Here is a 19,980-nt window from a genome sequence, read left to right as displayed (position 1 = left end):
TGTTGGACAGTCCACAACCTGGTAAAAAGCAGCCAAAGTAGAGTCCAAAGTAGCGTGATTAAAGTCCTCAGAAATGATGATAAATGCCTCAGGGTGCTGTGTCTGCAGCCTTGCTGTAACAGAGTGAATCCTCTCACATGCAGCGGCTGCGTCTGCCCTCAGAGGGATATAAACACAGATGGTGATCACGTGACTGAACTCCCTCAGCAGATAATATGCCCGCAGGCTAACAGCTAGCAGCTCCAAGTCCGGGCAGCATAAAACTGTCTTTACGGAGATATGTCCAAGGTTACACCAGCGGCTATTCATGTAAATGATGAGTCCCCCACCTTTGCCTTTCCGGCATGCTTTAGTGTCTCTGTCAGCTCTCACAGCAGTGAATCCCCGCAGGTCCACGTTAGCATCTGGTACAAGGTGTGTTAACCATGACTCTGTAAAGATAAATAAGCTGCTCTCCCGATAAATCCGCTGGTTGTTCAGAGCGGATTGCTTGCCGACCTTATTCGGTAGGGAGTTCACATTCCCCATGATAACGGATGGAATGGATGGTTTGGAGCGCAGCCGGTTGTTCGCTAGCCTAGCCTTTAGCTTAGCCCTGGCTTTGCAGCGCCTGGGTTTCCTCCTCAGCTCCGCTGATAGGGTGTCGTATTCTGGCTCGTCCCATTGTTTTCAGGGCCAGCAGCTCCTCTCTTGAATAAGAGAGAAAACTGTCTCCTGGTTGCATGTTAAAGTTAAAAATATCCATGTGATATAAGTAAAACACACTATGTCTTTGTAAGAAGAGCAGAAAAGTAAAAAGGTGGAAAAAAAGAGGTTTAAAGAGCTAAAAACTACAGAGCTACTGGAGAGGCAGCCGTCTCACACAGTGCCCTATAAGTCATATCTAATGTGAAGATGTACCGTACATGTGCAGACACAATGATGCACTGAAGACTGTAATGTACTGCACTGCATGAATATCAGACAATATAATTATCATTCTGTTCCACTCTAATGGTTTTGTTACACATTATGTCTGAGTGGATTGTACTCTGTTCCTCCAGCAGGGGGCAGGATGAGACTTCGGATGAACCAGGACGCCATTTCCATGCTCTCCTTGCAATGTTACAGAATGGAAAAAGAAAAAAAAAAGGGCAAAAGAGAGCATCATGTGACCGTGGCCTCGTCTGACAGCAAACATGTCAGCCATCACATGATCACAGGCTAGAGGGAAAATCCATTTTATTGGAGGTGGAGTGGGGAAGAAGTGGTGGGGTCTGTCTACAAAGACCCATAATCCATCTGGCTGTTCAGCGTCACAGCCACACCCACCCAGGCAAAATGACAATGAGGTAATGATGGAGAGAAAGCGATGTGGGGGCAGGGAGAGAGAGAGAGAGAGAGAGAGAGAGAGAGAGAGATACAGATGGAGTGAAGAAATGAAGTAGGAGAAAGAAAGAAAGAAAGAAAGAAAGAAAGAAAGAAAGAAAGAAAGAAAGGCAGGAACAGTAACATTATAGATTATAATAATAATAATAATAATAATAAAAAGAAAAATTCCCTACTCAGTCTATTAAATTCTCTCTCTCTCTCACACACACACACATACACATATACATATATATATATATATATATATATATATATATATATATATATGAAAGGTCATGTTTCATGCCTCGCCAACTTTGCGTAATTAACCTCATCACTTCAGTTCATTACATTAAACACCAGCTCTCTTTAAAAAAAGAAAAAAGAGGTTGCCTGCTGATTTTATTATCCCTTTGGCTTCTGAACTACCATTTTTAATTAGCAGTGTTATCACAGTCTATGTAATTTTTACACATCGTTTTCTAAGCTAGGTCCTGAAGTCACGACACTTCATATTGTGTTGGTTAAATTAATTAAAAGACGAACCTTTTCCCCTTTTTTATGTTTGTCGTGGTGTGTGTGTGTGTGTGTGTGTGTGTGTTTATATACTACTGAGGACCGAAGGAAAGGTCCCCACAAGGATCGTTAAATCTGACAATTTTGACCTTGTGGGGACACTTGGATGGTCCCCACAACGAAATTGTTGTTGTCAAGTCAAGTTCAAGTCAAGTTTATTTTTATAGCGCTTTTAACAATAGACATTATTGTAAAGCAGCATTGTTGTTCTTGTTGTTGTTGTAACAAAAGAACCAAAAAGCTTCCTTCTGATTACTGAGTCTGAGGTTAGAATTAGGTTCAGGTACAGGCATAGCATTCATGCATGCATTAATAATGATGTCAGTGGAAGGCCCTCAGTAGGATAGGAAGTGTGTGTGTGTTTATATACTACTGAGGACCAAAGGAAAGGTCCCCACAAGGATCATAAAATCTGACAATTTTGACCTTGTGGGGACATTTGGATGGTCCCCACAATGAAATTGTTGTTGTTGTTGTTTTCACAAAAGAGCCAAAAAGCTTCCTTTTCATTACTAAGGCTGAGGTTAGAATTAGGTTCAGGTACAGACATAGCATTCATTGACTGCATTAATGAATTAATGATGTCAGTGGAAGGTCCTCAGTAGGATAGGAAGTGTGTGTGTGTGTGTGTGTATTATGCTCCACCTGCTGATTAGCCTCGTATGCTTCTCCTTCTGGATCCACCATCGCCTCCCCCATCTGCTCCTCAGTGGCCTCCTGACCAAACTCCTCAGTCTGCACACACACACACACACACACACACACACACACACACACACACACACACACACACAGGAAACAGAGAAGCAATTAGAGAGAAAGTGGAACAAAGCATTGGATTTGTACTTTAAAAAAGGCACAAACACAGTTTTGTACTTTCTAGGAATTGGGATTTGTGTACTGCATCTCACTCAGCATCATTTCCTCAGTGATATATTCATTAAAACCCCTTTCAAAATATGACATTACAACTAAAACTCTGTTTATCACAATCAATAGTGAGGTTAGCTAACATGCTAGTTTAGCACGTGGACTCCTGTTACAATTTGATCCAAACATACTAGGTATTGAAATTTAACCCAAATTCCAAGCTACTGTATAATCTGAATTAGAGTTAATTATTTAAACCTTATGTTTTTAGTTCAAGAGGAGTTTAACACTTTTACCTACCTGTGAACTTTATAGGCCTCAGAAAGCTGATTAAGTGTCTCAGCTCCATGCTCTTTTTTGAAGTAAGTTAATGTTATTTATGTACCATATTATTATTACCAGGGGCGGCACGGTGGTGTAGTGGTTAGTGCTGTCGCCTCACAGCAAGAAGGTCCGGGTTCGAGCCCCGTGGCTGGCGAGGGCCTTTCTGTGTGGAGTTTGCATGTTCTCCCCGTGTCCGCGTGGGTTTCCTCCGGGTGCTCCGGTTTCCCCCACAGTCCAAAGACATGCAGGTTAGGTTAACTGGTGGCTCTAAATTGACCGTAGGTGTGAATGTGAGTGTGAATGGTTGTCTGTGTCTATGTGTCAGCCCTGTGATGACCTGGCGACTTGTCCAGGGTGTACCCCGCCTTTCGCCCGTAGTCAGCTGGGATAGGCTCCAGCTTGCCTGTGACCCTGTAGAACAGGATAAAGCGGCTAGAGATAATGAGATGAGATTATTATTACCAACAAATATGTAAACATTTACTGGTTTATTAAATCTTGTTGTAGCCAAGTACACTGCAACCTCACTATAATGACCTTTTTTTTGCTACAAACTTTACGCATATAACGAACTAAGTTCATGTCCCCCGTCTTTAGTGACAATGAGTCAGAGTCTTCAAAAGGAACCATCACTGTGTCATGTTCATGCGCATTGGTGTTTGCAGTGCCATTAGCACTAATTACAGTACCATGCACTTGTTCTGGATTAGAGCGCAATCACAGCGCGTGCTTATAAGCACTCCATAAACACACAGACTTGGTGAAGTATACGCACTGTACCGAGTGTCTCACATTACCAAGCCTTATTATCTGTGTATTACCTTTCTGATTTTGACTTTGTTTTGTGTATTTGGGCTCTGCCTTTCATCTTTGCTTCCACCATTCTGTCTGTGACCATGACCCGTTTCACAACCCTGCTGCCTTTGTCATACATTTTTGGCCTGTTTGTAAATAAATTAACACTCTTCCTGTAATTATATCCATCATTCGCCTGCTTACATGACATACTGAGCCATGTGCTCCTCTTACCCCAGAGACAAACAGTAAGGCCCTGTCCACACAGCAACGGATTCAGGTGAATCTGATAAAATTGTTTATCATTTCGGTCTGGCGTCCACACGGCACCGGTGTTTTGGGTGCCCCAAAACGAAATCTTTTGAGAACGGGTTCCAGAGTGAAAAAATCTGGCAACGGAGCCGTTGCGAAGTCGTCTGGATGAGTAGAACGGATTTGTTTACGATGACGTCACAACCACATGTGCTTCACGCCGGGTAGAAGTGTAACGAACTCGATGCGAGTTGTCAACAAATCCTATAACTTGGTTCATGAAACGCGCTTACAAAATATTTTCACTGTGAATATTTATTGTGTAATGGTGCAAAGTGAGAGAGAGAGAGAGAGAGAGAGAGAGAATAGCCCTTAGGGCAGAGTCAATCCCGCCAGCAAAAATAGGGAAAAAAAAAGGAGCGCTCTCACCGCTTCAGATGTTTATTCCGGACCATTAAAGAATTCTGGAAGATATCAGAATGTTGGCGTACCGGCTTCCATCTACCCCCGTTCATTCCTCTTTCCGTGTCTCCATTCAAACAACGAGCACGTAATTTAAAGGGACTATATCCATAGGATAGGGAGTGAGAAAGTGTGTGCGTGTGACAGTGACAGTCACTGTGCGCATGCACAGTTATGCGCATGCGTCTACTTCTATTGTTCTGGTGTCTCCAATGGGACCGTCTTACAGCGCACGTAGAGGTGTGGCATGTGTATTGCATCGTTTTCAGCAAGCGTTGCATTGCCATATGAACCTGATATTTTACTGATCCGTTGCCCATGTGGACGCGATATTAAAAAAAAAAAATTTCATTGCCGTTGTCGTGTGGATGTAGCCTAAAGGCCAATTTATGCTGACAACCCAGTCCTCGCAGATGGCGTCGCAGACAGCGTCTGCGTAGCCCCCCCACCTTCGCAGACGCTCTGCGCGTACCTCCCCAAAATTGTGACCACCGCAGAAGCCTCGCAGACAGCGTCGCAGACAAGAGGGCTCTGATTGGTCCACTCTACATCCGCTGTACACGCACTTCCGCTTCCCTACTTTCCTGGTTTGGTTTGTTTTCACAACCGCCATTTTTAAAAACACGAGTGAAGATGGAGCAGCACGAAGAGCGGTTGATCGAGGAAGTGAGGAAGTACGTAAATCTATACAACTCCAGTTCTAGTCATTATAAGTAACTGGAGGATAAACACTCCACTAACCACACCCACCAACTACTCCTAGCGATTTCGCGACTTTGTGCCCCCTTGCGTTGTGGCAGTGAATAACATCGTGCACGCCTATTACTCCCCACTCAACGATAAATTACAACTGTCTGTGAAAAGCTATCTGCAAAAGCCTTGTCGCAAGAGCATGCAGAGGCCTTAAGTAATCAAGTCCGCAGTCAAGTTAACAATACGTGTTAACACCATAAAACAAAGGCTTAACGACCCTCACTTAGGTCTTGATGACTAACAATTATCGAGAACAGTGATCAAAGGATCAATAAAAGGACGAAATGACCACTGATACCGCTAAACTTAACACCTAGTTAAAGTGCACCAGTGGTGTTTTTATACCCCCGCCACACCCAGCCCCACGGTGCGACATAAATGACATCACTGGTGATTTGCAACACATGAATGAACTGAATGGTGAAGATTTAGTAAACAGAGCGAGTCAGTAGATGGACACTGACAATGATACACCGGTAACCTCCATCATTTCCATAACGGACAAAGAAATCAATCCTCACCTCCATTTGTGATCCTTTAACTCAGTCAATGAACTGTGATCAGGAGAATGTGCCTAAAATCTCACATATCACATGAGCGTTTGGTGTGACAAGTGAATCCATTTCAGTATGATGAACTTTTCAGTATAACGAACTATTTGGATGTTCCCCAAGCAAGGAGTTAATTATAATGGGGTTGCAATGTATCCCCGGACTACACTAGAGGATAATCTGGGCAATTATGAGGTGGATTCACTGCTTCTGTATCCTGGCTATCACAAAACATGTCCCAGTTTTTGCTTGCTTCTCGATACTTTCCCTGATGATCTCCTAACCACTATATTGTAAAATATTAAATATTAAACATGTACTTCATTAACATCCTATAATGTCTCGGGGGAATGTCTTGACGCAATTTTGACGTTATGCCAGATAGACTGATATCCAACAAGAAAGAGCCGAGCTGAACTTCGGTGGTGTGGTTGTGTTTGTTTTTGTTTTGATCTAAAGACACGTTTGGTCTTCAGAATTCCTGCGAGATCCCAGGTTCTGAGACTTGGGATCGTGAATAATTTACGGTATAAGCATAATCTGAAAGTGTGTGGTGTTTTATTTTGAACAATTGAGCACAAACAAAACGAAATGAAGTCCAGATATATGACCCAGATACCATGAGTAACATTGGCGTGGCTAAGTGACGATCAATTCGAAATGATGGAACACAGCGTCTTTGCTGCAGTGGAGAAGTTTAGAAGATTGTGTTAATGGTGCGAATGCAAACATACTACAGTAGGACTCTGTTTGAGTGCTGAATCATTTCATATGTTTACAATAATTAAATTTCTTTAATATTATAAACTATCTTTTCAATCAAGTTAAAACCAATTCCCTTTGTGTCGATCACATTTCATTAAAATATACTGTGATCATAAATTGTGATGTTGTCGTGTCTCTCTGGGCAGGTGGGATATTTTTAAATTGTGCTAATCCCAGCCAACTAGGCCAAGTTTCGACAGCGTGCAGTCCCAAAATCCCAACACGGCATGTTCAGTCACACACTCCAACTCCACCATATTACAGCTTCATTATACACACCTCACAGACTAAACATCCAATGTAACACACTTCCACACTCTGAATCAGCACAAACTGCCTTTATACTGTCCACAAATACACACAACTCAGTGCACTGCTACAATTCGGTCCAGGGCAGTGGGCATGTGCCGTCTTTGACCGCCATGCAATGGAGTAGTAAGGCATCTCCTTCCCTCTACTAGCCTGGGGTGGTGCCTTGAGCAAGCACTAGCAACCCCTTGTTCCCCCTGGTCAGTTAGTTGGTTATGGCTGGGTTCTTGCCCAAACTGATAATCACATCATCAGTTTTTCTCTGGCTAATCAGACACAAGGTACGGCACCACTCTTGCTGGAGCAGTTGGGGGTTAGGTGCCTTGCTCAAGGGCACTTGAGCCAGTCCTGCTGGTTCAGGGAATCAAACCAGTGACCTTTTGGTCCCAAAGCTGTTTCTCTAACCATTTGGCCATGGCTTCCTCCAACCCTGGTCAGGGTTACAACCAAAGACTGGATTCTGCAGACTGTACAGAGGAGACCACCAGCTGATGGTTCAATGGGCAGGAAAGAATGTGGACCCAGCAAAGCATTTGTGGAGCGCAATCAGGACACAGTGAACATGTAGAACACTGTTGGCCATCCACTGCATCCCTACCTAGCTCCAGCTGTCTTGATTCTGTCTTGCCCCTGGACCCAGTTAGGCTAGGACGAGAGAGTGAGGCTGACAGGTGAGCTTCAAATTCAAAGTCAAGTCCTGTGGTGATGGGCAAGTGGTGAAGCAGCAGGTGTGGAAACACTGGAAGCTGTAGTCACCAACCTGCACACAGGCGACCCAGGGCATAGGATCACTCTCTGCTGGAATGAAGCAGCAGCGGAGTTCGGCAGCCCCCTGGGTGTCTGAGCAGCCCTGTTTAGGATCCTCTCTGCTCACCTCCATGGAGGAAGGGGCTAGAAAAGGTGCCCCAAACATAGCCTGCTTCACACACACAGGGGCTGGCAGGGATCCCACTCATCAGTCAAAAACATATGGGCGTACCTTCAAAGCCCAGATTGGCCTCATCAGTTACCTCTAGACCCAGAACCGCCACGCACCAAAATGAAATCATGATCATTTTTGACCCTGAAGGATGAACATCATCACTTAAAGAGTCTTTTTCATAAGCATTTGTCCCTGTTTGAACTTTTCTACTTTACACATAATCAACTAATTGTGTAACTTTTAATCTCATCTCATTATCTCTAGCCGCTTTATCCTGTTCTACAGGGTCGCAGGCAAGCTGGAGCCTATCCCAGCTGACTACGGGCGAAAGGCGGGGTACACCCTAGACAAGTCGCCAGGTCATCACAGGGCTGACACATAGACAAAGACAACCATTCACACTCACCTTCACACCTACGGTCAATTTAGAGTCACCAGTTAACCTAACCTGCATGTCTTTGGACTGTGGGGGAAACCGGAGCACCCAGAAGAAACCCACGCGGACACGGGGAGAACATGCAAACTCCGCACAGAAAGGCCCTCGCCGGCCACGGGGCTTGAACCCGGACCTTCTTGCTGTGAGGCGACAGCGCTAACCACTACACCACCGTGCCCCCTTGTTTAGAGTCATGATATTAAATTCCTAACTATTTCACCGCTGCATAACTTCACATACAGGCTGCTTTACACACTATATAACTTTACATAAGAAATACCATTAAAACTAAATAACATAGTGTGATAAATTCAATATAAACCCAGTACACAATTTAAAAGAAAAAATATATAGACCTATACACCCACTTGCCACTTTATTAGGAACACCCCACATCCACCTGCTGTTTGATGCACTTCTCTAATCAGCCGATCCCTTGACAGCAGCACAATGCATCAAATCACACAGATACAAATCAAGAGCTTCAATTAATGTTCACAATGTTCAAACATCAGAACGGGAAAAATTGTGATCTCAATCATGGCGAGCAGAAAAGCATCTCAGCATGCAACAACAGAAGACCACATTGGGTTCCACTCCTGCAGCCAAGAACAGGGATCCTATTAAATACAGGGTTCCTATTAAAGTGGCTGGTGAGTGTAGCTTGTGTGCCAGAGTGACATATTTGGTATCGTTGGAAACTAGAGGAATTATTCTTTGAGAATCTGTAAGATTTATGACAATAAACTAAACTCAGGTAAATACACAGGTGTACAAATATAATTTACAGGTCAACTTCTTATCTGTTATATTTAAAATAACATAATCTGGTCTAAATATTGCTAAAACAACAACAACCGTAATAACGATTTGTGTCCGTGAGGCATCATTTCATCAATTTCTTTTCACTTGCGACACACAGGTGTGTGAACTAATGAACTTTGACACAGGTGTGTATGAAATCAAAATAGTACTATGTGAATAATTAACAGTTGTTCCCTGAAATCGAGTTGTACATGAGCTGATAGCTGACGAGGCGTGGAGCACTGAGTCGGCTATAATCCATGTATGACGAGATTGAGTGGAATAACTGTTTTATTCTCTCTATGTTCACTGGATTTTGAGAAACAGAGCATTTTTATTTTTTGCAAATTTTATAAATAAAAACTTGATACAAAGCATCCGACAAAATCATTTCCACTTAGAATGTAAACAAACTGGCGAAATGACAGGAGCAATTTGTGAAAAATGCGATAATAATAATAATTCTTAAAAAATAAAAAAAGATACGTTCTTACCATCAAATACTTTTATTCTATATTTTGTTGCTTTTTTTGTATTTTTTGGAGTTTTGTTTTCGAGGAGAGTTTTTATTTCGTCCTCGGTTGGTTCAGCAAAACACTCCGCCATTTTGTTTTTCTCTACTCACGGTATATGAGCTGATATCCTAGTAGTAGAGTAGCCAATCACAACACAATAGCTCATATCCAGTGAATGTGGATAGAATAAAACAAATTATTCTCACTTGCATAAAGTATACCCCCGCAGCCCCCGACAGGCGGGGGGGCCGACCGCTAGGGGGGGCCCGTCGCCCGATGTGATTCAATGCACGAAAAAGTCCGATGAAACATGAAAATAATAAACACAACACAACAATGAAGCGTACCAGAGAAAAAAAGTGGTGCTCAAAAGCAGCAAATCAAAAAGAAAAAAGAAGAATTTACATTGTCGTTGCGCAGGTGGGTCGCAGGTTTGAAGGCATGCGGGAAGTGGTGCGAATGTTTAGGTTTTTACGTCCCGAGGAACTCGTCTCGAAATCCGATGGTGAATTATATGCATCGGCAAGTACTCTGGCTGAGCAATACAATGACGACTTATCTGCTGATTTCCCTGATCAGATACTGTCATTTAGAAGTGCATTACGACCCGCTTTAAAAGAAATTGAACATGGTGGGGTCCGAGATTTAGCGCACACTCTGTGAAACACAGTTCCGTATTGTCCAGTTTGCCTGACGTTGCCACAGCCATCAAATTGTTCTTGACTATACCCGTAACCGTTGCAACCGCAGAGAGGTCATTTTCCAAATTGAAATTAATTAAAACATACTTGCGAAGCACTATGTTGCAAGATAGACTGCGGGGTCTAGCCATCCTTTCCATAGAGAACAGGCATGCTCGCAAGTTGGATTTAAATGGTGTGGTTAGGGATTTCGCTCATAGGTGCGCTAGAAGGAGTGCCCATATATACCGGTATGCACATCCAAAGTTGTAAATGCTCTGTTTGGTCAGAGGTGGAAAAAGTAGGCGTACAGAAAAATTCTAGGCTAATGAGTGAAAAAGTACCTGATTTAAAATGGGATTTGAATAAAAGTTACTTTTTATTATCTTTCTTCTCAATAATTCAATGTTTCTTTTTCTTGAATATTGTTCTCCATGACCACCAGCCATCATCCAACACATTGATCCAAGATAGGTTGGTTATGTAAAATAGTTTAAAAAAAAAAAACTGCACACAAGGTAGCGTATTTTTCTTTAATTTCCGCCAGATTGTTTTATTATTGTGCTGCATTTCATTTTTACTCAGTAGGCCTTTTCAGGCCTGGTTCCATTGTAATTGAATAAGATACTTAGGTCAAAATTTACTTGAGTAAAATTAAAATTACTCATTTTTATATTACTCATAAAACTTCTCATGTGAGTAAATGTTAGTTGCTTGCACCCCTGTGTTTGACAGATTTATTCTTTATGCAAACTTTTACTTAAACTTATGATGTATTTTATTTAACCATACTCTGGCTTTTAAAACAGTTTCATTTTTATTTTCCTAAACCTTATTGAACCTTATGTAATTATCATTATTAATGTTACTGTTATCGTTACTGCTTACTGAGCTGTATGAACTGTGAGCTTTGTCACGTCATACACCATTTTTATTGTTGGATTTATTTGTAATAAATGGATAGCCTACTCTGCTGGCGTACTGAATATGAATGAATTAACAAAACATCTAGGCCTATGGGTTAGGCAGTCCTATACGTGTTTAAATGGGCCTGGGCTGTCAGGGGCTGAGCCCTGGCACTTTTTTCACACTTTTCAGCAATCAAAAGAGAGATATAGACCCTTTTCATGTGACGTCACGACAAACGCGGCCGCCATTTTGGACGTGTACTACCAGTAGTTTACCACAGCCAACATTGAGGAACGGCAGCAAAGAAAGTTTTTACTTTCAGCAAGACTGCCATCATGCCACTATATTGTTGTGCACCTGGATGTAGTAACCATCAACAAACAAGGCAAGGTTTATCATTTTATTGGATCCCGGTAGATGCTGACCGACGGAGAAGATGGATAGCGGCATACCAGCGCTTGTGTAGTGACCACTTTGTTGGAGGTAAGACGAATAAAATTAGCCAGAAAAGGCATTACATTGCTGTTAACATTCTGTGGCGGCGAGTGTGTAACCAAATAGGCTAAAATAACCCATTGTAACCTCTTTGTTCTTCTGTAGTAGCTATTGTTGACTAGCTAATGTCAACAAGTAGCTGGTATGTTACTGTAGCAATGTTTACGTTCAGTCATTTGGATGACTGTTAAAACCTTTCAGTCTCAAGTTTTTCCTTTACTGTATTTACTAGTTTACTGTAATTATGATCCGGCAGCTATTTACACCGGATCCAGTATAAATAGCTGCCGGAGCCAACGTCCGAGGTTCCGGAGCGCGCTCCGGCTTGCTCCCGGAGTGCTCCGGTCGAGGTTCCCCTCAAATTAAGCAGCGCACGCCGGCTTGCTCCCGGAGTGCTCCGGCCGAGGTTCCGGAGCACACTCCAGCCAAAGTTCCCCTCAAATTAAGCAAGCCGGGCAAGCCGGAGCGCGCTCCGTAACCTCGGCCGGAGCACTCCTGGAGCAAGCCGGTGCGCGCTGCTTAATTTGAGGGGAACCTCGGCCGGAGCACTCCTGGAGCAAGCCGGCACGCGCTGCTTAATTTGAGGGGAACCTCGGCCGGAGCACTCCGGGAGCAAGCCGGCGCGCGCTGCTTAATTTGAGGGGAACCTCGGCCGGAGCACTCCGGGAGCAAGCCGGAGCGCGCTCCGGAACCTCGGACGTTGGCGTGTATGTGTATGGCGATGGGTTTTTAACGACATAGGTATACAGATCATGTGGGCCGAAGTCAGGTAAAGACGAGGGCTTCGTGTACTTCCGTACGTCGGTGAGCAATCCTGGTGGAAGCAGGTAAACGTCGTTCTCTAAGCCTGCTAACCTCAATTTTTGCAAATACCTCTCCCTCTGCTCGCCCTGTAAATGCCCTACGTCACTGGATAGTGAAGGTGTTTTCTGCATCTCGCTCCTTTTTCTTGTATGTTCTCCATTTGTCGCCTTCCTCGCATTCAAACCGATTCGAGCCGAAGTCCACTACATGTCCAAAATGGTGGTCGCGTTTACGAAGGTCACGTGACTGAAAAGGGTCTATACAGAGAGAGAGTGAGAGGGAGAGAGAGAGAGAGAGAGGAGGCCGTGGCAGGGTGGCCTTGGGGGGGGAGGGGGGCCCACACTTTTAGTAGCTGCAGGGGGCCCCCAAGTACTTGCGTTACGCCAGTGATTATTCTAGTTTTTTAGAAATGTCTATTATAAAATATAATATTATAACATAATATATAACCGTGATTAACATTCATCAGGAAAGTTGCATTTTATCCAACAATATTGACCAAAAGAACGATGCATAACCCTAATTAACATCAAAAAAACCCAACAAAAAATAACATTGTGTGTATCTAAATTACATTGTAGGAAATCCCAGGGAATCTGACTTCTCAACCAATCGACATCTACAATACACAGTGGTTTCTGTATTACAGTGAGACCGGAATACCGGTCAGCCGCGATAATGACGACCGATATGTGGTAACACTACAAAATGTGGCAATGTTTGAGGGGGTGAATACTTATGCACTACATTTTAATCAATTGTATTTTAACTATAAAGGTCTAATATTTGATCAAAACCACAAAAGTAATTTGTTTTGATTATTAGGGGTTCAGACATGGAGTTTGCTTAATTCTGACTGTTTCACTCAGGATCTTCTTCTTCTATAATAAAACAAACTGTGCAACCCAAACTGTAAGTCATGGAGCTGTGAAACTTGGTGAAACTGCCTCTTGATACTCAACAAGCGAGATGGACCTGATCAGCCTGATGGTGGAGCTACAGTGCAGTGTATTATATTTTGCCTCATTAGTCGTTGGTTCATTGAAGTTCTTTTCTTCCCATCTGGCCAAACAAAAAAAGCCTCAAGAACCATTAAGCTCCACCCACTTATATTTTGGGCTAATTTGAATAATATGTGAAACCAACTTTCCATGGACTGTTTGATTGATTGTATGGATTTGGACAAAATGTTAAAAGACATCTTCAAGGTTAAGATTATGAAGACATGTGCAAAGGTTGTGGTGTGGTCATTTATAGGGGGTGGGGTTATGTTCAAACATAGCCATCAGCTAATCAGCTTTCAGCAGCCATTTGGTAAGGTTTGCACTGAGTGAACAGTATGTTAATCGATGTTTTTTATGTAACGTGGCTAGACCTGGGTACTGTGTGTGCTGTTCACAAAGCGTGCTTGGACCTCGCAGATCGCAGCTTTGATTATAGTCATAGTTATATGAGCATTACGAGCGAGAGTAATGTGTCTTGACAGTGTACATTAACCAGATTACTGTCTGTCCACTGTTGTGCACATAGCGAGTGTGCATCAGGTGTGTTTCAGCTGCTATGATTGCTATAAATGCTGCCAGTGTGTGTGTGTGTGATAGCTTCTCTTTACACTCGTTTCCTCTGTGAGTTATGGGATTACTAAACGAGGATCAGGCCTGTTGGGGTGTGTGGAGGGGAAAGTCCCAGAGGAAAACTGTAAATCCTACACACCTCCTTACATCAGCATTCACACACACACACACACACACACACACACACACACACACACACACACACACACACACACACACACGTGTTAAAGAGGAAATGATTTGTGTTGATATTGCACTGCCGTCATGGAGAAGAGACACCTGAGTAATGAGCAAACACACTGACAGAGCTTCATGACCTTCAGCAAGGTCATGTGACCAGCGGGAGGGGTGGAGAGAGAGAGAGAGATGAGGGAGGGTGACAAAGAAGGAGAGAGATACAAAAAGAGAGACATACATTTGGAAAGAGAGGGAGAACGGAAATGAAGGAGGGAGAAAGATATGATCAAGAGACGGAAGGTGGGAAGAATGAAAGAAAGAGGGGTGGAGGGGAAAAGAATGGAAAAAGAGATGGAGAAAAGGACAGAGGAAGAGATAGAAGGAAAGAAAGTGAAGGCAGGGATCAAGAAGAAAGAATGAGACAAAGTGAGAGAGAAAGATTTAATGACAGGGATGAGGGTGAAAATAAAGGAAGGGACTGGGGAAAGGTGAGAGTGAAACAGAGGAGACATAAAGAGAGATATAAAGAAAGGAGGGATGGATATAGGGCAAGAGGAAGACAGACAGACAGACAGATGAAAGACAGAAGGAGGTAGAGGACCTTGAGGGAAAAAAAAAACCTTAACCATTTTTTAAAGAGAGATCTATGTCTGTGTCAACCGTGACCCAGTGTGGGAAATAAGGCCGGACTGACGGACATTGACCGGTAATTTTCACATTTGTTCGTCTGTATTTCAAAAGCATCAAACCAGATGGCTGATAAAAAATTATTCAAATGTGTCCGTCTGTATTTCTAAAGTATTGGACCAGATAGCTTATGAAAAATTGTAAAGATATGGGTCTCATCTACTTCTAATTTCCTTCCAAATGTTACACTGGGTGAAGATGTTGTAACACAGCCTGTGATTGGCCTATCACGGACATTCTCAATGAATGACAAGTCGCCTCTCATCAGCGAGTAGGAGTCCATTCTGGCCTGACACCACACCACGCGACGCTGTTATCAGCTGGGTAGGTTTACCACTAAGAAGAAGAAGAAGGGAAAAAAAGAAGAAAAAGAAGAAAGAAAAAAGGGGGAAGCCGTGGCCTAAAGGTTCAAGAAGCAGCTTTGGGACTAAAAGGTTGCCGGTTTGATTCCCTGGACCAACAGAAATGGCTGAAGTGCCCTTGAGCAAGGCACCTAACCCCCACTTGCTCCCTGGGTGCTGTAGTATAGCTGCCCCCTGCTCTGGGTGTGTGTGCGCATGTATTCACTGCTTCAGATGGGTTAAATGCAGAGGAGGAATTTTGCTGTGCTTGAGTGTACATGTGACAAAAATAAAGGCTTCTTCTTCTAATGTTAAAGGAAATAGACTACTACAGGTTTTGGACCCTGACAAAAGATTTTTTCCATCATATTTTAACACTCTGGGGTCGAGAGCTTCTCCGGCAAAGCTCGACAGGTTTAGAATGAGTAGGTCATGTATTTCGATAAATATCTTTGCGAGTTTTTATCATACAAGCATGATAAACATATCGACAAACTTTATGTTACACTTTCCTATGTGCCCACTGCCAAATAATATGATATTTTTTAAATTACCTAAACTCCATGAAACGTAAAACTTGTCACCTTACTCAGTCACACCAGAGTCTGAGCACTGAGCACACACTTACACATTCATAAAAGACTGTTCACGTGGTAATGGCATGATAATCACTTTCACTCTTTCGGTTTGGATTGGTTTCTCTTTTGTGGTGTTTGCTTCTATTTTCTAAGTTCTAGTCCAGCAGATTTGAGTCTGAATGCCAAATGATGTTACCATATCTAGTTTTGAGTCATTTTAAAAGTCATTTTGTTACAAAGTTGCTTGGAATCTCGTACTCAAAATTTTAACTCTATTATGTAAGAAGCCATGGGAAGCCATGACCCAATGGTTAGAGAAACAGCTTTGGGACAAAAAGTTGCTGGTTTGATTCCCTGGACCAGCAGGACTGTCTCAAGTGCACCTGAGCAAGGTGCCTAACCCCCAACCGCTTTGGTAAGAATGGTGGCGTATGTTGTGTCTGATTAGCCAGAGGAAAAACTGATGATGTGGTTATCAGTTTGTGCAAGAACCCAGCCATAACTAATGTTGTACTGTTAATTTCTTATAGACTTTTTATAAACAGAGTATAGAAATAGTCATTGTTGACATAATGTTTCATGAGTTCAGTTCAGTTCAGTTCAATTTATTTCTTTGTCCCAAATGGGCAATTTGGTTGCAAACAGGGTCACACACATCACACACACACACCACCACCACCACATAACACATAACACTATAAAAATAAAATCAGTAAAAAATAAAATATTCAATAAATAAATGAGAATATATAAAAAACATACAGAATACAGATGAGGACAAAGGCTACAATGAAAAAGCTATCTTTTCCTGATTTGTGTATTCAATATTTGAATAGACAAGGGAATAAAGGAATTTTTATACCTCTGCTTGAAGGCCATTGGAATTTTAAGGCGTAAGCCAGATGGCAAAAAAATGTATTCATTGTACAATGGATGGCCTGGGTCTTCATTGAATGGCTTTGTTAAACACCTGCTTATTAAAATACTCAGATAGACTATCAAACTTCACACCCACTATCTTACTAGCTACATTCACAATTTTTAAAAGTGCATTTTTCTCTCTGATGGTAACATTTCCATACCAACAGATAATAGAGAATGTAAGAATTGACTCAATAAAAGCTTTATAAAACAGCGTCATCAGTGTTTTGTCAACCTGAAACTTAGCTAGCTTTCGAAGTGCAGAAAGTCTCTGCTGCCCTTTCTTGCACAGGGCAGTGGTATTCAGATCAAACTTAAGTCGGTCATCAATCAAGGTACCTAGATACTTGTAAGATGACACAACTTCAACGGCTTGGCCATTTATGACACTGTGCTTAAAAACAGGGGTATGACGTCTAAAGTCTATAGACATATCTTTAGTTTTACTAATATTCAGGTGCAAAAAAGCATCATTGCACCAGGACACAAAGTTGTCAATAACCGGCCCATGTTCATCCTCAAGGGAATTCAGGAGACTAACAATTACAGAATCATCTGAAAATTTTAAAATATGCCTATTGTCATGCTGACTACGACAATCATTGGTGTACAATATGTACAACAAAGGGGAGAGGACACAACCCTGCGGTGAGCCTGTGGATGATATTAGGCCACTGGACAACGCTGGACAATGAGTGTTATTATAGCACCAATATATGAGTCCCAGTAAGTTGTAACCAACTGGAACATCCTTGCCCCCCCCCCCCCCCCCAATACTTTTTTCTAGACATGGAACTGACCTGTGTAAAGTGCTACTTGGGTAGAACTTTAAAAATGTTTTTCTTCAATCTTCTGACATTTTCTTGTAAATTATATTTAATTTGTAGTGTAATTAGCAACTAATGTCGAGTGTAATTTGGCCTTTGAAGAACACAAAAATGTGCCTGGAAATAGCTGAGACGTCATCTCCAGGCATCTAAAGCCCTTCAGCTTCAGGGGTCCTAAGGCAGGCCCTGGACCCCCGGCCACACTGTTCTGGGTCTTTGGCCCATCATTCGGACAGGCTGAAATTTGGATGGACAGAAACATTTCAGACTTGTCTGCTTAAAATTCCTTATTTCCCACACTGGTGACTTCATGACGGAGATCGTTATGACAGAAATCCATGAACACATTGCACTGAGATGACGCTAACCCATGGAACCCACAGGACAGGAATGAAGCAGAGGTCGGTAAAACATACGTTCATGTCAGAGGGAAACTCGTCCTTCTTCATGAGGCCGGTGGCAGCGGCGATGTTTCCGGCTCCGGACAGGACCACGCCCCCGAGCTGAGATGCCTGCTCCTTCGTCTTCTCAGCCACTGCAGGAGAAAACACTCAGCTTCAGTAGTGAAACAAATCACCTGGATTAAGACTAGTGATGGAGCGAAAACCTCCAAATACAGCTCGAGTTTACCTGAAGCGTCGTTATTCATTCTCTGGCTACAGCTACACTCTCCAGCTTTTTCATCCGCTCTCATAACCAAAACCAAAAACTTTCACAGTACCATTTTAACCCATCGTTACATCAGTTATTGAGTTATTTAAAAAAACAAAAAAAAAAACCACCTCATTTTTATTTTTTACGAAAACTGGAAACTACATTTGTACTGAAATTACTGCTGCTTCATATTTCTGACAAAACACTAATGATTTGCTTTTATTGTTAATTAATTAACAATAAAATAAAATACATGAGAAATAATAAACAAACAAACAAGCTAACAATGAATAAAAAAAATAAACCAAACAAACATATGAATATATATATAGCGCCCTCCACAATTATTGGCACCCCTTGTAAAGATTAGCAAAAACATTTAGAAAAAAATCCAACTGTTGGTGAAGTTGCTTCATCTCACACTGAAAAAATGAGAAAAATCCAACCTTTAATTGAAAAATGTATTCACAAATTCCTAATCAAGAAATAATTATTTTCAACAAAAACACGTCAGGGCGGCACGGTGGTGTAGTGGTTAGCGCTGTCACCTCACAGCAAGAAGGTCCGGGTTCGAGCCCCGTGGCCGGCGAGGGCCTTTCTGTGTGGAGTTTGCATGTTCTCCCCGTGTCCGCGTGGGTTTCCTCCAGGTGCTCCGGTTTCCCCCACAGTCCAAAGACATGCAGGTTAGGTTAACTGGTGACTCTAAATTGACCGTAGGTGTGAATGTGAGTGTGAATGGTTGTCTGTGTCTATGTGTCAGCCCTGTGATGACCTGGCGACTTGTCCAGGGTGTACCCCGCCTTTCACCCGTAGTCAGCTGGGATAGGCTCCAGCTTGCCTGCGACCCTGTAGAAGGATAAAGCGGCTAGAGATAATGAGATGAGATGAGAAAAACACGTCACTATTATTGTCACCCCTGGAAATTATAGTGAACACAATGTTTCCATTTAAACTGTAGTGTGTTTGAGTTGACTGGAGTGTGTAGGAACTTTCAAACTGTAATCCATGACTTCCTGATTAACTGGGGAACAAATATGAGGTGACACAGAGGCCAAATTCCTTCAACATCAACATGGGAAAGATGAGAGACACAAACCAAATGAGGGAGAAGAAGTGTGTTGACCTTCATAAGTCAGGGAACGGGTATAAAAAATAGCTCCTCGCCTGAAAATGCCCATTTCCAGTGTCCTGTTTGGGCAATGATAAAAAAGTGGACACCAACTGGAACTGGTACAGACTCACCTGGAAGAGGAGCTGAGTTTATTTTGCCCCCATGTACAGTAAGGAGGAGGGTAAGAGAGGGAAACAAATCCCCAAGGACCACTGTTAGTGAATCACAAGAAAAAGTTAAATATTCGGGTTTCCGAGTCTCCAAAACCACCATCAGACTCCACCTCCATGCAAACAGATTATTTAGAAGGTCTGAGAGGAAAAAGCCTTTTCTGTCAGTTAACCACAAAAGTAAACACCTGAAGTTTCTGAAACGCTATGACAACTTTGACCGTGTTCTCCAGTCTGATGGAACAAAAACAGAGCTTTTTTTTTTCAATAAACACTCGTGGTGGGTTTGGCGTAAACAGAAGGATGGCTATAATGAAAAGAACCCGATCCCAACTGATGGAATGTGATGTTTTGGTGCTATTTTTCCT

The 19,980-nt window shown here is 42.5% G+C and overlaps 1 protein-coding gene across 4 annotated transcripts in view; it reads right to left on the bottom strand.

Moving 5' to 3' along the window:
• Positions 1-19,980, bottom strand: part of sncb (synuclein, beta) — a 78,557-nt gene that overhangs the window by 9,623 nt on the left and 48,954 nt on the right. For all 4 annotated transcript variants that reach the window (XM_060911338.1, XM_060911328.1, XM_060911320.1 and 1 more), the window contains exons 4-5: positions 18,094-18,212; positions 2,572-2,661 (exon numbers count right to left, since the gene is read on the bottom strand). In XM_060911338.1, coding sequence (XP_060767321.1) covers positions 2,572-2,661; positions 18,094-18,212 — 209 coding nt within the window. The remainder of the gene's footprint in view (positions 1-2,571; positions 2,662-18,093; positions 18,213-19,980) is intronic.

Source organism: Neoarius graeffei, chromosome 2 (genome assembly GCF_027579695.1).
Source record: "Neoarius graeffei isolate fNeoGra1 chromosome 2, fNeoGra1.pri, whole genome shotgun sequence".
Lineage (NCBI taxonomy): Eukaryota > Metazoa > Chordata > Actinopteri > Siluriformes > Ariidae > Neoarius > Neoarius graeffei.
This window is presented reverse-complemented; position numbering and strand designations above follow the sequence as displayed.